Source organism: Diceros bicornis, chromosome 2 (genome assembly GCF_020826845.1).
Source record: "Diceros bicornis minor isolate mBicDic1 chromosome 2, mDicBic1.mat.cur, whole genome shotgun sequence".
In the NCBI taxonomy this organism is placed as follows: Eukaryota; Metazoa; Chordata; class Mammalia; order Perissodactyla; family Rhinocerotidae; genus Diceros; species Diceros bicornis.
The window spans coordinates 90957861-90980996 of NC_080741.1; the positions used below are offsets into that span (position 1 = coordinate 90957861).

Consider the following 23136-nt stretch of genomic DNA (forward strand, 5'->3'; position numbering starts at 1 on the left):
CACCGAGTTAGCCAAACTGCACAGTCCCCTAAAATGCCCTGACTTCTGACACCAACTGCAAGTTTAGGGGGTTCCTAAAACCACCCTCAGGTTTGTCAATTTGCTAGAAGAACTCACAGAATTACTAAAAGCTGTAATGCTCACACTCATGGCTTATTACAGAGAAAGAATAGAGATTAAAATCAGCTAAAGGAAGAGATACATACGGCACGGTCCAGGGTGCTTCCACAAAGCTTCCACTGCTCTTTCCTCATGGAGTCAGGATGTGTTACCCTTAGGACATTGATGACCTATAACATGCAAAGTAGCGCCCCCAAGCCTTGATGTCCAGAGGTTTTATGGCGGCTGCATTACAGAAAGCATGACTGACTGACTGCCCACACAGCTATCTCAGTCTCCAGGTCCACTGACATGGCATGACCCAAAGCCTCCACCCTAACTCACATTGTTGGTCCTTCTGGTACGGCCAACCTCCATCCTATGACTATCAGCTAAGGCAGGTCCCATCCTAAGACCCTGTGTGGTCAGCGCCCAACCTAAAAAATGACATTCTTGCTAGGTATGACACAGATCACCTCCCGGAAGCCAAGGGCAAAGGCCAGACTTCTCTTGGGCAAGGCCAAATTCTTTACCACACACCATCAAGGTCACCCTTTTAAAGTGTACAGTTTAGTGGTTTTTTAGTATACTCACAATGTTGTGCAACCATAAACACTGTCTAATTCTAGAACATGTTCATCACCCCAAAAAGAAACTGTACCCGTTGGCAGTCACTCCCCACTTCTCCTTCATCTCTCCCCTGAGACCTTGGCAACCACTCATCTTCTTCTATCTCTATGCATTTGACTATGCTAGACATTTCATATAAAGGGAATCATATAATATGTGGCCTTTTATGTCTGGCTTCTTTTACTTAGCATAATGGTTTCAAGGTTCATCCATGTTGACATATGTGTATCAATACTGTATTCCTTTTTCATGGCTGAATATTCTTCCATTGTATGAATATATCACATTTTGGAAAAAAATATATATTACATTTTGTTCTTCAGTTGATGGACCTTTGGGTTGTTTCCACTTTTGACTACTATGAATAATGCTGCTATGAACATTCATGTGCACATTTTTGTGTGGACATGTTTTCAGTTCTCTTGGGCAAATAACTAGCCATAAGGCCAGCTCCTCACCAGTGCCTCTTGGCCCATCAGCACATAAAGACAGGCCCCCACAGTGCTGCACTCCCCTCCTGTGTGGACAGAGTCAACTTCTGACTCCCTGCCGATGTTGTCAGCGCCTGGGGCCTGGGGCATCTGAGCTCTGAGGACACAGACGGGACCTGCAGACTAAACGACAGAGGTCCTATTTACCCAAACTAGGATACTTGCAAATCATGAAAGGAAAAGAGAAGTACCATGTCACCAAAAGTAAAGAATGGAAGGACCATGAGGGGCCACTTGCTCCAGCCCAGAATCGGACACTTTAATTGCCTTTACAACGTCCCCACTGAGCAGCCATCAGTTGCTCCTGAAAGCCTCCAGGAAAGGGGCACTTTCTGTAGTCTAGGCAGCCTCTCAAGCTTCAAAATAATCAGATATGTCTTACTTGGGCAGAGTTAGAATCTATTTCCTTGTGGTGTCCATCTTAGGGCCATAAGAACATTCTCCTCCCTATTAACCGAGTAGGCCCTTCAGAAGTCTGAAGGCAGGACCCATTTTCCTGAACCACCTTCTCTTCCATACCATCCCTAAAGTTTTCCCTTCAACCAAAGGCAAGCAATTTTTCCTGTTATCAAGTCCAGTTACTGAGCTCTGCAAAGTGTCTTATACAAACCCCAAGAGGAACTGAATCAATATATCCCTCTCATAGATGAGGACACTGAACTTGAGCTTGGCTTGGAAAGATCTCTCCACTCACTCCACAACCAAATGCCATCACTTTTCCATGAAACACAAAACAAACCACTTACTGGCTTTCGTGGCGCTCCCATAGACACTTCAAGCCTTGGTCAGCCAAGCCTTCCAGAACGAGGAGGTGGATCTTCCCATCCAGCAGATGGAAGCCCGTGAGCACATCCAGGTCCTCCCTTTCCTGGATCTTCACCCACATCTTAAAGCCTGACAGGATCTGCTGGATGTTTTCAATAGGGTAGGAGTCCAGATCAAGGGCCTTGGCGTTGATCATGGTGATGTCCTGCAGGAGGCTGTGTAGGAGGATCTCCCTGGAGCCAAACATGAAAATCATGCGACCAAACCGGGTGCCTGTGAGGTCTGGATTGGGGGCTTCAGCCCCAGCCTGCAGTGGCACTGCGATGTCCACTCGCAGCTTGAGTGTGGAGTTGGCCTCTAGGTAGTTGCCCATGGGCATTGGGCCACGCTGGAGGCCGTCTGTGGGAACCCTAAACCCCACCACCTTCCTGCTCCTGCTGTCCGGGCCACAGTCTGCGGGCTTAGGCTTGCAGTTTTGGATGGGGACCGCCAGGTTCAAGAACTTGTGGCCGAGAAGGAGGTCGGCAAAACTGACGTGGGCAACCCCATAAGGGTCCCACATCTTGTTTTGTGATTCTGTCTCTTTGGGAGAGAAGAGGGCCTGGAAGTTGAGGTATGAATCCAGGGGGTCCTCCCCAAACAGGGTGGGTTTCTGGGAATACTCCTCTGACTTGCGGTCCCGGTCGTGGACTTCCACCACCATGGGGGGGCCCTCCAGGTATTCCCTCAGGTCACTGGGGTGCATCAGCCCAAGGAAGATGACATTGATGTCCTCAAAGTAGATACGGACCCCATGGGGCTGCCCCTCAGTCTTGTGAACCGGAGTCTTATGGAACTGGTACTTGCAGTACACAGGTGTGCACAGCCTCTACAAGAGAGCAAGGTGACAGCAGGTCACTGGGCTGCAACAGCAATCACTCTGCCTTCCCTCTAAAGGAAGGCTACCAGCACAGGGGGCTCAAATCCCAGTGCCAAACTCACTACCTGTAGCCCCTGCGCCTGGGTTTCCACATCCACAAAATTCCTACGAGAAAGCCTGCTCTGCAAGGTCATTCCTAGGACTGAGTGACAAATGTGAAAGCACCACAATGGTGGCTAGCACAAGACAAGGGCTCAATAAATATTAGTGACTATTTCTTCCTCCCAAACTCACAGTGTCAGGAAGAAAGGCCACGTGCCTTTTTCACATCTGTATTTCTAGTTCCTCAGCCCAAGGCTAGGCACAGAAAAGGTGGAAATAAGTGGTTTTCAGAAAAAGTAATCCATATTTTCCAGACACATACATCTGGAAAGTTGGTGCAGGCTCACCTTTAGCATACTAAGTATCCACGTGGAAAGGTGCAACAAGGCAAAAAAGACTCAGAGGTCTGGGGCTTAAGAGGGCATGGAGAAGGAGATGGAAAGGAGGGGCAGAGCTGTTTTGAGGCAGAAAACAGGGACCTTTGCATGTTTTAACCTTAGTGTTAAGATTTTATAATCGAAAGCTAACCCTTACACAGGTCTGTGGTTCAAATTCTTACTCTAAGTGTACTGTTTATTTTATAAGGAAGCTGAAAATTTATTTAAAAATAATGCTGGCTTGGTAGCACTCCCAGGTACCTGGTGGAAGTAATTAAGAAACCTTCTGGAGAAATCCACTTTCAACCTAGGTCTCAAAGAATTCCCACAATTTCCATTGAATATGAGATCACAGTAAAAATCACAAAACACCTAAGGGGAAAAGGTACTACCAGCAAAATCAGATGCACAAAGGCATAAGATATCAGAATGATCAGATACATAAAGTAAATATATTTTTTAGCTTAAAAAAATAAAAATATTATCAAGGTCAAATCTATTGTAACTGTACTTACTAGCAACAAATAATTTAAAAATGAAATTTTAAAAATATGACCTACAGTAGTATAAAAACATAAACTACTTAGGGAGAAATTAAATGGAAGATGTGTAAGACTCGTACACTGAAAACTACAATACATCACAGAGAGAAGTTAAAGAAATATAGAAATTTTCATGGCCAGCAAAATGCAATTAATCCTAGATGAATCATAGACCTAAACATCAAAGACAAAATTATGTATCTTCTAGAAGAAAACATAAGAGAGTATCTTCATGAACTTGAGGTGGGAAAAGATTTCTTTGACAGGACACAAAAAGCACTAATCATAACAGAAAAAGTTGATAAAATGGACTTCATCAAGATGCTATTAAAAAAATTAAAGTCAAGCCCCAGACTGGCAGAAAATACATATAATACATATATATCTGACAAAGGACTTGTATCCAGAATATAAAAATCAATAATAAAAAAGAAAAAAATTAAAAATAGTCAAAGAGGAACACTCAAATCTGGTTAAATGGAGTAAGCACACCCCACCCTGCATTTCCCAGTGAATGTAACTAAAACTCTAGACAGAATGCATGAGCAGCTATCAGAGGACTCTGAAAAGTAAAAGGAAGTGGGCGGATTGGGGAAGGAGACCAAACTCAAAGTACAACCAACCTAGCAATGAGTGTCCTGGGTTTTATTTTCCTCCTGTGTGCCACAGACTGGACTCAAAGGAAGCCCGAATCCCAGAATCATGCACCAGAGCGAGCACTAAGAGAAGCCCTCTCTCTCTGTTCCAAGGAATGGGAGAGGGGACCTCTATGGGACAGAGAGGGTGGGGTGAAATCCCCTGATTTTTCTTTCCTGGCCCTGCCCTCAGGCAAGTTCAAGTTCCAAAGCTGCCATCTGTGGCAATGGCAGCAGCAGGGTGGGCACCTAACAGTCTGCGAGGAGAATCCTCTTTGACCAGAGGAACTGTGATCCGAAGAGAATGTGGAGAATCCCCATTGTTTTTTCTCTATATATCTTCCCACCACTGTCCTCAGAGGCCGACCCAGTCTCAGGAAATGCATGTTAGACGAGGAACACTAAAGTTACACCTTTCAAGCCAAAGGCCCAGGATGGGGACTCCTTAGGAGTTGAAGAGTGTGGAAAGGGGGGAAAACAAGAAAGGGATCCCAAAAAGTTACATGTAAACTCATGGGCTTATCCCTGAACTGTGCATGTATGGATCTCACCTTAAGCAGCATACCAGAGGTTTTGAGAACTGAACTACAGAGTAGACCACTGCACAGGTCTCAGACTGGCCCCTGAGTGGTGCACGTGCAGAACAGATTTTAATATCACTACAAAATCTTTGAAAATGAACCTGCTTTAAAACCACAGCACACAGAAGGTGAGTTGGAACTTGCAGCTTGACCTTAACAGAGTCTATTGTCTAATAAAACAAAAAAGCCACATTCTCATAGGATTTAAACAAGACCCAGAGTCTCATAACATAATATTCAAAATGTCTAAGATACAATCCAAAATTACGTGACATACAAAGAACCAGGAATGTGACCAGTTATCAAAGGGAGAGACAACCAAGAGATGCCAACTCTGAGGTGACTCAATATTGAAATTATCAGATGAAGACTTTAAAATCACTGTTATAACCACGCTCCAAGAAGTAACAGCAAACACTCATCAAACAAGTGGAAGGTAGCCAGCCTCAGCAAACAGAAGTAGAGTGAAGGTATATGGACCAAATGGAAATTTTAGAACTGAAAATATAATAACTGAAATAAAAAATTCACTCGGTGGCCCAAAGAACTAAATGGAGATGGCAGAGGAAAGAGTAAGTAAACTTGAAGATAGATCAAAAGAAAGTATGCAATCTGAACACACAGAGAAAAAAGATTGAAAATTAAAAAGTAAACAGAGCCTCAGGCACTTGTGAGACAACATCAAAAGGTCTAACATTTGTATCATCAGAGTCCCAGGAGGAGAGGAGAAAAGATATTCGTAGAAAAAAATATTTGAAGAAATAATGGCTGAAAATCTCCTAAATTTGGCAAAAGGCATAAACTTACAGATTCAAGAAACTTAGTCCCAATCAGGATAAAGTCGAAAGAAACACATGCCGAGACACATCCTCTTGAACTGGTGAAAACCAAAGACAAACAATGCGACTTGAAAGCAGGCAGAGAAAAATGACGTGTTACTCTTGGGAGAACAACAATTTGAATAACTATGGATTTCTCAACAGAAACTAAGGAGGCCATAATAAACTTGAACAAAATGTTTACAGTGCTGAAAAAGAAAGAAATTTTCACCCAGAATTCTAAATCCAGTGTAAATATACTTTAGGGAAGAAGGTGATATAAAAGTCATTCTCATATGAAACACAACTATGAGGGAATTTGCTGCTAGCAGACTATAAAATGTTATTACTGTATGATTCCATTTATATGACATTGTGGAAAAGGAAAAACTACAGAGGTGGAGAACAGATCAGTGGTTTCCAGGGGCTAAGGGTGGTGGTGGAGTTAACTAGAAAGGGGGAGTGTGAGGGAAGGATTAGAGATTATGAAGTGGTATGAGAAGACTTCTGGTGTGTTATGAGTAGTGTTATACCTCAGTGAGAAAATATTTTTAAAAACTTAATCTTCATCCCATTCCAAAAAAAATCTCAATACCAGATTAGAAAAAGTTGAAGAGAGAATTAGTGAACTAGAATACAGAGCTGAATGGATTACCCATGTTGACATAAAAAGACAAAGATATCAGAAATATAAAAGAAAGGTTAAGAGAAAATGGGGAAAAATATAAGATCTGACATATATCTAATTGGAGTTCCAGAAGACAATTACAAATAGAATTGCAGAGAGGTAAAAATAGAAAAGATAAGGACAGAGCTTTTTTGTGTGTGTGTGAGGAAGATCAGCCCTGAGCTAACATCCATGCCAATCCTCCTCTTTTTGCTGAGAAAGACTGGCCCTGAGCTAACATCTGTGCCCATCTTCCTCCACTTTATTTGGGACGCCGCCACAGTATGGCCTGACAAGTGGTGCGTTGGTGCATGCCCAGTATCTGAACCCAGGCCACCAGCAGCAGAGCGTGCACACTTAACCACTACACCACGGGGCCAGCCCCAAGGACAGAGCATTTTTAAGAACACATCAAAGACAAGAATCATAGGCTGAAGAGGCACGTGTCACAGAATAATGAACAGAAGAAACCACACCTACATATCACAGTGAAATTTCAGAACACCGAAGATGGAGTGATCTTGAAATCACCTTGAGAGAAAAACAGCTTATATTCAAAAGAACAATTAGACTGAGAGGAACAAAGAAAGCCTGAAGAAACTGAAATAATATCTTCTGAACGCTAAGAGAAGATAACTTTTCGATCTATCTTTCAAGAACAAGAGTGAAATAAAGCCATTTTCAGGCAAACAGAAATTGAGAGAGTTTACCACCAATACAGATGGCCAAGAGATACATGAGAAGGTGATCAGTATCATGAATCATTAGGGAAATGCACATCAAAACCACAATGAGATATCACCTCACACCTGGTAGAATGGCTGTCACGAAAAAGAAAAGAGATAACTAATGCTGGTGAGGATGTGGAGAAAAGGGAACCTTTGTGCACTGCGGGTGGGACTGTAAATTGGTACAGCCATTATGGAAAACTGTGTGGAGGTTCCTCAAAAAATTATAAATAAAACTACTATATGATCCAGCAATTCTACTTCTAGGAATATATCCGAAGGAAACGAAAATACTAATTCAAAAAGATATATACACCCTCATGTTCATAGCAGCGTTATTTACAATAGCCAAGACATGAAAACGACCTAAACGTCCATCAATGGATAAATGGATAAAGAAAATATGGTGTGTAAGTACACATACACACCATATCTTCTCTGAATATTATTCAGCCATACAAAAGAAGGAAATCCTGCCATTTGCAACAATATGGATGAACCCTGAGGCATTATGCTAAGTGAAAAAAGTCAGACAGAGAAAGACAAACACGGTATGATCTCACTTACATGTGGAATCTAAAAAACCAAACAAACTCATAGAAAAAGAGATAAGATTTGTAGTTACCGGAGGCCGGGGGTGTGGGAGGGGGAACTGGATGAAGTGGTCAAAAGGTACAAACTTCCGGTTATAAAATAAATTAGTACTGGGGATGTAATGTACAACATTTTTAAAAAGATAACAGACTTCCAGTAACAGCAGAACAGATAATCAAAACTAATCTTCCTGATAAAGGCAACCAGAAAAAAAGAGACAAAATATCCAAAGTATTTCCTTAATGTCACTGGAGATCCGTAAAGATGGTGGAAAAATTAAATTCCTGACCCACGAGTCTGAGGAAGAAAGAAATCCAGAGACCTGACTCTAGCAGTTGATACTACATCTGCCATTTCCAGAACAGATTTCTGAGATGCTGAGCATCATTTTTGACTCCAAAGACAAAAAGATGCAAGTGTCAAAGAGGAGACAGCCAGAGCAGGATGTGGGCAGCTGCCAGCTCCAGGGGCCTACTGAAAAACAAACTCTTTACCCTAAGAGTTCTCATCATAAGTATCTATATGAGATGATGGATGTTAACTAGGCTTACTGTGGTAACCGTTTCACAGTATATGTGGGTCAAGTCATTATGCTGTACACCTTAAAGTTACACAGTACTGTATGTCAATTACATCTCAATAAAACTGAAATTGGATTAAGTCCCTAGCACCTGTCAGAAGAAAAAAAATCTTCTCTGAAGGAAGATAAATACTAGGCTGCAAATTATTTCTATAAATTATTTTTCGAATACAATGTCAAGTTCACAAAGATAAACAGGCATACTAAACAAGACACCATGAATAAGAACCAGTAGAAACAATAAAGCATATAAACAATCTGACAGGCTCCAGAAATTAGAATTATCAGACGCAGACATTAAAATAACCATGCTTATTGTGGTAGGCAGAATAATACCCACCCCCCCCAAAGACATTCACATCCTAATCCCCAAAACCTGTGAATATGTTACATGGTGAAAGGGAATTTTTACAGGTTGAATTATGTCACCCCAAAAGGTCTGTTGAAGTTCTAACCCCTGGTACCTGGAAGTGTGACCTTGTTTGGAAATAGGGTCTTTGCAAACGTAATCAAGTTAAGACAAGGTCATTAGGGTGGGCTGTAATCCAATATGACATGTCTTTAGCCCACTGATGTGATGGATTTTATTACTTGAATTTCAAATGTTCAACTAGCCTTGCATAATTGGAATAAATCCTACTAAGATTGTAGGCATGTATAACTCTTGTTATACATGTTGGGTTTGATTTGCTAATATCTTATTGAGGGTTTTGCATCAATGTTCATGACGGATATTGCTCTACGCTTCTCCTTTCTTGCAATTTCTTTGTTGGGTTTCGGTATTAGAGTAACGCTGACTTCATATAATGAGTTAGGAAGTACTCCCTCTGCCTCTGTTTTCTGCAGAAGATTGTAGAGAATTTGTATAATTTCTTCCTTAAATGTTTGGTAGAATTCACCACTGAACCCATCTGGGCCTGGTGCTTTCTATTTTGGCAGGTTATTAATTAGTGATTCAATTTCTTTAATAGAGATAAGCCTATTCAGATCATCTATTTCTTCATGTGTGGGTTTGGTAAATTTTGTCTTTCAAGGAATTGGTCCATTTCATCTAGGTTATCAGATTTGTGGGCACTGAGTTGTTAATAATATTCCTTTATTATCCTTTTAATGTCCCTGGAATCTGAGGTAGTGATCCTTTTTTCATTTCTTTTCCCCCCAGGTTTATTGAGGTATAACTGACAAATAAATATTTCATATGTTTAAGATGTACAATGTGATGGTTTGGTATATATATACATTGTGAAATTATTATCACAAACAAGTTAATTCACACACCCATCACCTCACATAGTAACCTCTTTTGTTGGTGGTATGTTGAGAACACTTAAGATTATTCTCTTAGCAAATTTCAAGTATACAATACGGTATTATTAACTATAGTCACCATGCTCAACATTAGATCCTTAGGAACTTATTCATGTTATAACTGACAGTTTGTACCTTTTGACCAATATCTCCCCATTTTCACCACCTCCTGGCTCGTGGTAACCACCATTCTACTCTCTGTTCTCTATGAGAACCAGACCATAAAGTATCTTTCTCTGTCTGACTTATTTCACTTAGCATAATATCTTCCAAGTTCATCCATGTTGTTGCAAATGGCAGGATTTCCTTCTTTTTATGGCTGAATAATATTCCACTGTATACGTGTGTATGTATGTCTGTGTGTGTGTGTGTGTGTACATGCCTCACATTTTCTTTATCCATTCCTCTGTCAACACTTAGGTTGCTTCCATATCTTGGCTATTGTGAATAATGCTGCAATTAACATGGGAGCAGATATCTCTTCAAGATGCTGACTTCATCACCCAGGAGTAGGATTGCTGAATCATATGATAGCTATTTTTAATTTTTTTGAGGAACATCCATACTGTTTTCCATAATGGCTGTAGCAATTTACATTCCCCCCAACAATGTACAAGGGTTGTCTTTTCTCCATACCCTTGCTAACACTTGTTATCTCTTGTCTTCTTGATAACAGCCATCCTAACAGGTATGAGGTGATATCTCATGGTGGGTTTGATTTCCATTTCCCTGATGATTAGTGATGATGAGCACTTTTTAATATACCTTTTGGCCATTTGTATGTCTTCGTGGAAAAATGTCTATTCAGGTCCTTTGCCCATTTTTTAAATTGGGTTATTTAGGTTTTTTGCTGTTGAGTTGTATGAGTTACTGATATATTTTGAACATTAACCCCTTATCAGACATATTATTTGCAAATACTTTCTCCCATTTCTTAGGTTGCCTTTTCTTTTTTAAAAAAATGGTTTCCTTTCCTGTGCAGAAGCTATTTAGTTTGATGTAGCCCCAGTTGTTTGTTTTTGCTTTCACTGCCTGTGCTTTTGGTGTCATATCCAAAAAAATCATTCCCAAGACCAATGTCAAGGAGCTTTCTCCCTAGGTTTTCTTCTATGAGTTTTATGGTTTCATATCTTTTGTTTAAGTCTCTAATCCATTTTGAGTTGATTTTTATATATGGTGTAAGGCCCACTGTGTATTCTTGGTGCCCTTGTCATAGATCAGTTGACCATATATGTGTGGGTTTATTTCTTGGTTCTCTATTCTGTTTCATTGGTCTACATGTCTGTTTTTATGCCAGCACCATACTGGTTTGATTACAATAGCTTTGTAATACAGTTTGAAGTCAGGAAGTGTGATGGCTCCAGCCTTGTTCTTTCTCAAGGTTTCTTTGGCTATTTGAGGTCTTTTGTGGTTCTATACTAATTTTAGGATTGTTTTTGACATGTCTGTGAAAAACACCATTGGAATTTTGATAGGGATTGCATTGAATCTGCAGATTGCTTTGGGTAGTATGGACATTTTGATAATATTAAGTCTTCCAGTCCATGAGCATGCTATGTCTTCCCATTTTTTTTTAAAGATTGTTTTTTTTGAGGAAGATTTGCCCTGAGCTAACATCTGTTGCCAATCTTCCTCCTTTTTTCTCCCCAAAACCCCAGTAGATAGTTGTATGTCATAGTTGTACATCCTTCTGGTTGCTCTATGTGGGACGCCACCTCTGCATGGCTTGACGAGTGGTGTGTACATCTGTGCCCAGGATCCGAACCTGCGAACCCCGGGCTGCCAAAGCGGAATGTGCTAACTTAACGGCTACACCACCGGGCCAGCCCCCTTGTCTTTCCATTTATTTGCTTCTCTATTTCAGCAATGTTTTGCAGCTGTCAGTGTGTGGCTCTTTCACCTCTTTGTTTAAATTTATTCCTAATATTTTATTCTACTTGATGCTATTGTAAATGGGATTGCTTTCTTATTTTCCAGATAACTAGTTGTTGTGTAGAAATGCAACCGATTTTTGTACATTGACTTTGCATTCTGCAAACAGTTTCTTGGTAGAACCGTTAGTTTTCTACATATAAGATCATGTTATCTGCAAACAGAGACAATTTAACTTCTGCTTTTCTGATTTGGATGTCTTTTCTTTTTCTTGCCTAATTGCTCCAGCTAGATCTCGCAGGACTGTGTTGAATGAAAGTGGTGCAAGTGGGTACCTTGTCTTTCCTGGTCTTAGAGGAAAAGCTTTCATCTCTTCACCACTGACCAGGATGTTAGTGGTGGGCTTGTCACATATGGCCTTTATTATGTTGAGGTACATTCCTTTTATACCTAACTTCTTGAGAGTTGTTATCATGAAAGGATGTTGAATTTTGTCAAATGATTTTTCTGCATCTATTGAGATGATCATATAATTTTTATCCTTTGTTTTGTTAACGTGGTATATCACATTTATTGATTTGTATATGGTAAGCCATCCTTGCATCCCAGGATGAATCCCACTTGATCATGGTGTATGATCCTCTTAATATGCTATTGAATTTGGTTTACTAGTATTTGGGTGAGGATTTCTGCATCCATGTTCATGAGGGATACTGCCCTGTAATTTTCTTTTCTTGCACATCCTTATTTGGCTTTGGTATAAAGGTAATTCTGGCCTCATAAAATAAGTTTGCAAGTGTTCCCTCTTCAATTTTTTGGGAAGAGTTTGAAAAGGATTGGTGTTAATTCTTCTTTAAATGTTTGGTAGAATTTACACATGAAGCTGTCTGGTCCTGGGCTTTTCTTTGTTCTGAGGTTTTTGATTACTAACCCAACCCCCTTACTTGTTATTGGTCTGTTCAGATTTTATATTTCTTCATAATTCAGTCTTATAGGTAGGAATTTATCCATTTCTTCTAGGTTATCCAATTTATTGGTGTATAATTACTCATAGTAGTCTCTTATGATTCTTTTTATTTCGTTGGTATCAGTTGTAACGTCTCCTCTGTCACTTATAATTTTATTCATTTGAGTCCTCTCTCTTTTTTCTTGGTGAGTCTAGCTAAACATTTGTCAATTTTATTTTTTTAAAAACCCAACTCTTAGTTTCACTTATTTTTTGTTATTGTTTCTCTAGTACCTATTTCATTTATTTCTGATCTAACCTTTATTATTTCCTTCTTAATGTAGGCATTTATCACAACAAATGTCTTAGAATTGTTTTTGTCGCATCTCCTAAGTTTTGGTATGTTGTGTTTCCATTTTTATTTGTCTCAAGATACTTTCTGATTTCTATTTTGATTTCTTCTTTCACCCACTGGTTGTTCAGGAGTGTGTTGCTTAAAATTTCCACATATTTGTGAATTTTCCAATTTTCCTCCTGTTATTGATTTCTAGTTTCATACCAATGTGGTCAGAACAGATACTTGATATGATTTCAATCTTCTTAAATTTGATACGACTTGCTTTGTGGCCCAACATATGATCTATCCTGGAGAAAGTTCTGTGTCTGCTTGAGAAGAATGTGTATTCAGGTGCTGTTGGATGGAATGTTCTGCGTGTCTGTTAGATCCATTTGGTCTATTGTGTTATTCAAGTCTGCTGTTTCCATATTGATTTTCTGTCTGGATAACCTATCCATTGTTGAAAGTGGGGAGAAGTCCCATAGAAGTCCCATAGTATTATTGCATTGTTGTCTATTTCTCTCTTTAGTTCTATTAATATTGGCTTTAAATATTTAGGTGCTCCCCAATGCTGTGTGCATATATATTGACTATTGATGAATTGACCTCTTTATCACTATATAATGACCTTTTTTGTGTCTTGTGACCAATTTTGACTGAAAGTCTATTTTGTCTGCTATTCACCTTCTCTCTTTTGGTTACCATTTGCATGGAATACCTTTTCCATTCCTTCACTTTCAGCTTGAAGCTAAAGTGAGTCCCTTGCGGCAGCACACTGTTGGATCTTGTTTTTTGATCCATTCAGCCACTCTGCGTCTTTTAATTGGAGAATTCAACCCATTTACCTTTAAAGTAATTACCGATAAGTAACGACTTTCTATTGCCCTTTTGTTAATTGTTTTCTGACTGTCATATTTCCCTTGTTCCTTTCTTCCTCTCTTGATGTCTTCCTTTGTGACTGATATTTTGTAGTGGATTAATTTCTTTCTCTTTCTCTTTTGTTTATCTACTAGAGGTTTTTTCTTTGTAGTTACCATGAGGGTTACATAAAACATCTTATAAGTCTTCTTTAAGCTGATAACAGCTTACTTTCAATTGCATTCAAAACTCTACACTTTTACTTCTCCTCCCCTCACATTTTATGCTAGTGACATCATAATTTACATCTTTTTATATTGTGCATCTATTAACAAATTATTGTAGCTACAGTTATTTTTAATACTACTGCCTTTTAACTTTTACACTAGAAATAGAAGTGATTTACGTTTGCACATCACCATTGAGTATTATAGCATGCTGAATTTATTTACTGTTTATTATATATTTACCTTTACCAGTAAGTTTTATACTTTCATATGTTTTCCTATTGTTACTTAGCATCCTTTAATTTCAACTTGAAGAACTCCCTTTAGCGTTTCTTGTAAGATAGGTCTAGTGATGATGAACTCCCTCAGGTTTTTTTTTGGTCTAGGAATGTCTTTATCTCCCCTTCATTCCCAAGGACAATTTTGCCAGGTACAGTATTCTTGGTTAGCAAGTTTTTTCCTTTCAGCACTTTGAATATATCATCTCACTCTCTCCTGGCCTGTAAGGTTTCTCCTGAGAAATACACTGATAGCCTTATGGAGAGTCCCTTGTATGTGATGAGTCATTTTTCTTTTGCTGCTTTCAAAATTCTCCCTTTGTCTTTGAGTTTTAACAGTCTTTTTATAATGTGTCTTGGGGTAATCTTCTTTGGATTGATCTTGCTTGGGATCCTTTGAGCTTCTGTACCTGAATATCCATATCTCTCCCAAGATTTGGGAAGTTCTAAGCTATTGTTTCTTTAAATAAGCTTCTGTCTCCTTCCCTTTCTTCTCCTCCTGAGACTCCCATGATCTGCATATTTGTCTGCTTGATAGTCTCCCATAATTCATGTAGGCTTTCTTCACTCTTTTTTATTCTTTTCTCTTTTTGTCCTCTAACTGGCTAAATTCAAATGACTTGTCTTTGAGCTCACTGATTCCTTCTTCTGCATGATCAAGTCTGATGTTGAAGCTCTCTATTGAATTTTTCAGTTCTGTCACTGTATTTTTCAGCTCCAGGATTTCTGTTTGGCTCTTTTTACGGTTTCTACTTCTTTATTAAACTTCTTTTCTGCATGCATTGTTTTCCTGATTTCACTTTGTTGTCTATCTGTGTTCTCTTGCATTTCACTGAGTTTCTTTAAGATGATTATTTTAAATTCTTTGTCAGACAATTCAGAGATCTCTATTTCTTTGGGGTCAGTCACTGGTGCTTTATTAATCTCCTTTGGTGGTATCATTTTTTGTCTGAGTCCTCATGATCAATGCAGCCTTGTGTTGGTGTCTGTGCATTTGAAGGAGCAAACACCTCTTCCAGTCTTTACAGAGCTGTTTCAACAAGTAAAGACCTTCTCCTGTCTGTTCCCCCGGCTGATAGTATTAGCTTGAGAATCACAGTTAAGCTGAGTTGGAGCCAGTTACATAGATGTTGCTGGGTCTGCAGTGTGGTCTGCAATTGTGGGCGTGTTACCAGGGGTTTGGGTGGGCATGGATCTTGTCTAATCCCCAGTGGATGAGATTGCCTCAAGAACCTTGTTCAAGAGGTCTGGAACTGGGACAAGAGTCCACCTCAGAGGCCACAGTTGGGTCCACAGACAGTGGGCCAGTTACCAGGTACAAAGACAGATGTAGCTCTCGCGAGGTCCCTGGGAGGGCTCCTGCTGGACCACTGGGTAGGTCCCTGGGTGGGCAGGACTGGCCTCAGACTGGGGCCAGGAGGGGCTGGAACCGAGTTCCAGTACTGCTTCAGGGTCCATAGCTGGGACTGAGGTCTACAGACCTGGCTCTGGAAGCACAGACAGACCTGTCTCCTGCCAGGTCCCTGGGCAGGCAGGACTGCTTGTAGATTGCTGCTGGGAGGGACTAGAGCCAAGTCACAAGGCCATTTCTGGATATGCTGGGAGACAAAGGTTGGCTGGCCTGCCTCTGGGGGCACTAACAGGCATGTCCCCTGCTGTGTCCCTAGCTGGAAGGACAGCTTGTAGATTCCTGACAGGGGCAAGAGCTGAATTATAGGGCCACTTCAGGATCTGAGGGCACAGGTGGGAGTGTCTCCCACTGGGTCCCTGGGCTGGCAGGATTGCTTGCAGACTGCAGCTGGGAGAGTCTGGAGCCGATTTACAGGGCCATTTCAGGATCTCAAGTCAGACTGAGTTTGGCAGCTTGCCTCCAGGGACTTCTGGACCATGGCTGAGAGGAGCTGGAGCCGGGTCATGGTCAACTTCAGGGTCCACAGCTGGAACTGAGGTCTGCAGGCCTATTACCCAAGGCATGGGTGTGACTCCTCCAAGGTCCCTTGGCATATGATGTTGGTGGCAAGACCAAGGCCAAACAGGGCTGTAGCTGAGTCCACAGGGAGATGGAATGGTTTCTGGGTCTGTAGCCAGGACCACACAGTCAGCGAGTCTGGGTGTGGGTCTGCCTTCTCAAAACGGCCATCCTTGGTTCTTGGACTCCACCAAGGTTTCACAATCTCCCACTCAAATCTCAATGTTCCGTAAGGGAACTTTTTGCACACAGGTGGCTGCCAAAGTATTGTTGCTGAGGGGGAATATGAATGGGGGACCTCCTATTCTGCCACCTTGCTGACCCCTCTTTTCCTCTCTGGTATTAGTAATTTGTGTCTCCTCTCTTTTTTCTTAGCTTAGGTAGAGATTTATCAATTTTATTGATCTTTTCAAAAGCAGCTTTTGGTTTCGTTTTGATTTTCTCTATTGATTTTCTGTTTTCAATTTCATCGATTTCTGCTCTAATTTTTATTATTTCTTTTCTTCTGCTTGCTTTGGATTTAATTTGCTCTTCTTTTTCTAGTTTCCTAAGGAGGAAGTTTAGATGATTGATTTTAGATCTTTCTTCCATTCTAATATATACATTCAATGCTACAAATTTCCCTCTAAGCACTGCTTCTGCTGCACGCCACAAATTTTGATAAGTTGTACTTTCATTTTTATTTAGTTCAAAATATTTGATTTATTTAAAAGACTTTGTTTTTTATGACAATTTTAGGTTCACAGCAAAACTGAGTGGAAGGTACGAAGAGTGCCCATATACTCCCCGTCCCCACACATGTATAGCATATCTCACCATAAACATCCCCCACCAGAGTGGTATATTTGTTACAACCGATGGACCTGCACTGACACATCATTATCACCCAAAGTCCATAGTTCAATTAGGATTCACTCTTGGTGTTATACCTTCTATGGTTTTTGACAAATGTATAATGACATGTATCTACCATTACAGTGTCATACGGAGTAGTTTCAATAACCTAAAAATCCTCTACACTCTGCCTAACCCTCTCCTCTAACCCCTGATCTTTTTGCAATCTCCAGAGTTTTGTCTTTTCCAGAATGTCATATAGTTGGAATCATACAGTATGCAGCCTTTTCAGATCAGCTTCTTTCACTTAGTAATATGCATTTAAGATTCCTCCATGTCTTTTTGTGGCATAACAGCTCATTTCTTTTTAGTGCTGAATAATATTCCATTGCCTGGATGTATTGCAGTTTATTTATCCATTCACTTACTGAAGGACGTCTTGGTTGCTTCCAAGTTCTGGCAATTATGAATAAAGCTGCCACAAACATCTGTGTGCAGGTTTTTCTGTGGAAGTAAGTTTTCAGCTCATTTGGATAAATACCAAGGAGCACGATTGCTGGATTACACATTAAGAGTATCTTTAGTTTTCTAAGAAACTGCCAAACTGTTCTCCAAAGTGGCTGTACCATTTTGCCTTCCCACCAGCAAGAAATGAGAGTTTCTGTTAATCCACATCCTCGCCAGCATTTGTTGTTGTCAGTGTTTTGGATTTTGGCCATTCTAATAGGTGTGTAGTGGTATCTCACTGTTTTAATTTGCAGTTCCCTAATGACAAGATGATGTTGAGCATCTCTTCATTTGCTTATTTGCCATCTGTATATCTTCTTTGGTGAAGTGTCTATTCAGATGTCTTGACCGTTTTTAAAAAATCAAGTTGTTAGTTTTCTTATTGTTGAGTTTTAAGAGTTCTATGTATATTTAAAATATTTTCTAATTTCTCTTGAGACTTGATATTTGACCCGTGTGGTATTTAATCTCCAAGTATTTTGAGGCTTTCCAGTTATCTTTGTATTGATTCCTGGTGTAATACCATTGTGGTCTGACAGCATACTTTGTATGATTTCTATTCTTTCAAATTTGTTAAGGTTTTGTTTTATGACCCAGAATGTGGTCTTGGTGAATGATCCAAGTGAACTTGAAAAGAATATGTATTCTGCATTTTTCGGACGAAGATGCAAAATGATCTTAGATCTATAGACGTCAATTAGATCCCATTGATGGATGGTGCTGTTGAATTAAAATATCTCCTTTCTGATTTTCTGCCTGCTGGATCTGTTAATTACTGGTAAAGGGGTGTTAAAGTCTCCAAATATAATAGTGAATTCATCTATTTCCACTTGCAGTTCTATCAGTTTTTGCCTCATATATTTGACACTCTTGTTGTTAGGTACGTACACACTAAGGATCGTTATGTCTTCTTGGAGAATTGACCCCTTTATCATTATGTAATGCCTCTTCTTATTCCTGATAATTTCCCTTGCTCTGAAGTCTGCTTCGTCTGTAATTAATATAGCCACTGCAGTTTTCTTTTCGTTAGTGTTAGAATGGTATATCTCTGTCCATCCCTTTACTTTTAATCTGTATCTTTATATTTAAAGTGGATTTCTTGTAGACAACATATAGTTGAGTCTTGGCTTTTTAATCTGCTCTGACAGTCTGTATCTTTTAATTGTTATATTTAGACCATAGCCATTTAAGGTGATTATTGATATAGCTGAATTAACATCTACCACATTTTTTACCATTTTATATTCATTGCCCTTGTTCTTTGTTCCTATTTTTGTCTTCTACTCTTTTTCTGCTTTTGTGGTTTTAATTGAGCATTGTTTCTCCTCTCTTAGCATATTCCTTTTTAGCTTTCCTTTTAGCATTCTTCCTTGTTTTCCTTTTTAAAGTTGTTGTTCTGAAATTTGCAATATGGATTTACAACTAATCTAAGTCAATTTTCACATGACACTATACCACTTCACAGGTAGTACAAATACCTCATAAAAACAAAATATTTCTAATTCCTCTCTCTCATCCCTTGTATCATTGTTATCATTAATTTCACATATATACGTGTGAAATGTGTGTGTATATATATACACACCACCAAATACACTGTTGGTGTATTTGCACAACCATCAAATACATTGTTGCTATGTTATTTTGAACAAACTGTTACTGTTAGATCAATTAATGCTCTTCTTTTCTTTACATAGATCTGAGTTTCTCACCTATATCATGTTTCTTCTCTCTGAGGAAACTTTTTTTAACATTTTAACACTTCACTTTCTTCTTGCTTGCATGGTTTCTGAGAAATCAGGTGTAATTCTTATCTTTGCTTCTCTACAGATAAGGTGTTTTTTTCACTGGATTCTTTCAAGATTTTTTATCTTTGATTTTCTACAGTTTGACTATGATATGCCTAGGTGTCTTTTTTAGGGGCATTTATCCTGCCCGGTGTTCTCTGAGCTTCCTGCATCTGTGGTTTGGTGTCTGACATTAAACTGGGGAAAATTCTCAGTCATTATTATTCAAATATTTCTTCTGTTCCTTTCTCTCTTCTCTTTCTGGTATTCCCATTACAAGCCTGTTACACTTTTTGTAGTTGTCCCATAGTTCTTGGATATGCTCTTCTCTTTTCTTAGTCATTTTTTCCCCATTTGCTTTACAGTTTTGGGTGTTTCTATTGACATATGCTGAAGCTCAGAGAATGTTTCCTCATCTGTGTCTGTTCTACTAATGAGCTCATCAAAGACATTCTTCATTTCTGTTACAATTTTTTTATCTCTAGTATTTCTTTTTGATTCTTTGTTAGACTTGCCATCTCTCTGCTTATATTACCCATATGTTCCCACATATTGTCTGCTTTCTTCATTAGAAGCCTTAATATATTAATCATAGTTCTATAAAATTCCAAGTCTGATAATTCCAACATCCCTGCCATAGCTGAGTCTGGTTCTGGGGCTTGCTCTGACTCTTCAAACTGTTTTCATTTTTCTTTGCCTTTTAGTATGCCTTGTAATTTTTTGTTGAAAGGCAGACATGATGTACTGGGTAAAAGGAACTCCAATAAATAGGTCTTTGGTGGTGTGGGGGTGAGGTGTGAGAGGAGGGGAGCATTCCATAGTCCTATGATTACTCTTTTAGTGAGCCTGTGCCCTGGGCTGTGACTTTCACAAGTGCTTCTCAGCTCCCCCACTCCATGCCATAGGTGGGACAGGATGTCTAGAGCAGGCTGGAGTTGAGTAATTCTCTTCTGCCAGGTTGGTTAGTCTCTGATAAAATTCCAATAATTTAGGATCTGGTAAAAAATAGTTGATCTTGAGGGCAGGCCTCCTTAAGAAGAACAGAATGCTCTTGCGTATTTTTAAATGGCTACTTTTTCCCTATGAAACCCAAGGGGATATTTCTCTGATCTTCCCTGTGATGACCTGGTAGGGCACCTGGAGGTAAAACTCACAAAAGCATAGGGGCACCCCTAAGACTGTGTCCCCCTGGGAGTTTTTACCCCTCAATCTTGTTTAGATGAGCCTCCACAAATTTGTCAATTATGGTTTGACTTTTCCTCCCCTGTACTGGTTCCCCCAGAGGTTTCCTATGGAGAAATTGGAAGCCTCATCCATCGCTGATAGAAATATAAAATGGTGCTGCCACTTCAGAAAACAATTTGGCAGTCCCTTAAAAGGTTAAACATAGAATAACCACATGACCCGGCAATTCCATTCCTTGGTATATGCCCAAGAGAAATGAAAACATATGTCCACAAAAAACTTTGTCCACGAAGGTTCACTGCAGCACTATTCATAATGGCACAGAGGTGGAAACAACCCAAATGTCTGTCAACTGATGAATCAAATAAACAAAATGTGATATATACATACAGTGGAATATAACTGGACAATAAAAAGCAATAGAGTATTGATGCACTCTACAACATGGATGAACCTTGAAAACATCATGCTAAATGAAAGAAGCCAATCACAAAAGGCCATAAATTATATAATTCCATTTATATGAAATGTCTAGAATAGGCAAATGTAAAGAGACAGAAAGGAGATAAGTGGCTGCCAGGGGCTAGGAGGAGTGACTGCTAATGGGTATGAGGTTTAAACTTAGATTGTGGTGATGGATGCACAACTCCGTGAATAAGCTAAAACCACTGAATTGTACACTTTAAGTGGGAGGATTTATGGTATAAGAATTATGTCTCAATAAAGATGTTTTAAATACTGGTGTTTGGGCCCTCCCTCAGACCAATCAAATCTGTCCGAGTTTCCCCAAGAGGGCCTAACGTGTAGTTAAAGTTGAAAGCTATCACCATGGAGGAGCTCTTGCAAAGTGCATAAGGAAATATGTACAAGAGTGTTCACCGTATCATTGTTTGTAATAACAAAAACCCGGAAACCACCAGCATGTATACTGACAGGAGAGTGGCTAAAAAACTATGGAGTATGACAGTGAGTGAAAATAAATGAGTTACAGCCCCCACATCAACATGGATGACTCTCACAAGCAAGATGATGACTGAACTGAAGGACACACATTTCCACATTAAAAGAGCCCACTGAGTGGATAAAGACAGACCCACACCAAGGCACATTAATACAAAATTTCCAAACACTGGAGAAGAAAAGATCCTAGTAGTTCCCGGAGGGGAGAAAACAGGCTCCACCTGAAGGAGCCATGCGTTAGGCATCAGGGTGTCTGAGAGACGCTCAGGCTCCCATTTACACCTTTTCCTGGGACTGTCCATCTGCACAACTGTGTCTGCCTGCACCACCGTCACCCCTTGGCAGCCTTGAGATTTTAAAAGATCCAACAAATTTCCTAAGTTTTCTTTCTCCAAACTAAACAACCCAGTTCCTCTGGCTGTCCCTCATGTAAGGAATGCAGCAGGAAGAAAATCCATCTGCTGAAGCATAAATGGATGCGGCTGCTTTGCCTTCTAGAGGAGAAGCAGAAGTTATTTCAGCTTAGACAATTCCCTTGTTCAGGAAAATACCTGATGGGGTTTCTTGGCTGAGAAAAGTACCTCCCTGAATCACCGTCCCCGTAGCATGGTTAGGACGGGCAAAAGAAAAGTGAACAGAGAAGTGACTTCACTGAAGAACAGGCAAGGATGTTTACCTTGTGTGGGTAATGCAGAGAAGAGGAAGTGAGAATCCCCGGAAACTGAGAGAAGAGATGTGAGGATGGTCTGGGTACAGAGATGGGATCCAAGGCAAACGGTTGGAGGCAAAAGTCGTCCGGTGAAACAGTCCCTGAGATGAATGTGGCCGACAAAATTTGGTATCGTGATGTCTAACACTCAGTGATAGGTTGTCTGCTCTATGTCACCCTCACTTAACTTTTTATGTTACCACCTTTATACATGAGCAGACAACCAAAGATCATCAGTCATTTGAAGAAGGCCTCCAGTATGAAGGTGACCAAGATAAGAAGAAAGATTATTATAAAAGAAACAAATGGTGCAAGAAAGAAGGAAATCAAAATGGTAGACTACCAAAGAAAATTGACTAAATATCCAAAAATGCAATAATGAACGAACTGAGAAACAAAAACCGTGTAAGACATACAGAAAACAGGTAAATGGCAGAAATAAATCCTTCTTTTTCAGCAATCACATTAAAAGTAAACTAAACTCTCCTTTAAAAGGTAGAGATTGGCAGACTGGATATAAAAAAAACAGGATCCATTCATATGCTATCTGCAAGAGACTCACTTTAGATATAAGGACACAAAGAGGTTGCAGGTAAAAGAATGTGAAAAGATGTCCCAAGCAAATAGTAACCAAAAGAGACCTGGGGTGGCTACATTATTGCCAAATAGACTTTAAATCAAAAAACTTTATAAAAGATAAAGAAAGACATTATACACTGATAAAAGGTTCCATATGGCAAGAATACATAACAATTATAAATATATGCACACCTAACAACAGAGTCCCAAAATATATGAAGCAAAAACTAACAGAATTGAAGCAAGAAATTGTTCAACAATCACAGTTGGAGACTTCAATACCCCATTTCCATAATGCATAGAACAAACAGG

At 39.7% G+C, this 23136-nt stretch overlaps 1 protein-coding gene across 1 annotated transcript in view; it reads right to left on the reverse strand.

Annotated features, from left to right (window-relative positions):
• LOC131420529 (uncharacterized protein FLJ43738-like) overlaps nucleotides 1-23136 on the reverse strand; it is a 99977-nt gene that overhangs the window by 45684 nt on the left and 31157 nt on the right. The window contains exon 9 of the mRNA XM_058566630.1: nucleotides 1967-2853. Coding sequence (XP_058422613.1) covers nucleotides 1967-2853 — 887 coding nt within the window. The remainder of the gene's footprint in view (nucleotides 1-1966; nucleotides 2854-23136) is intronic.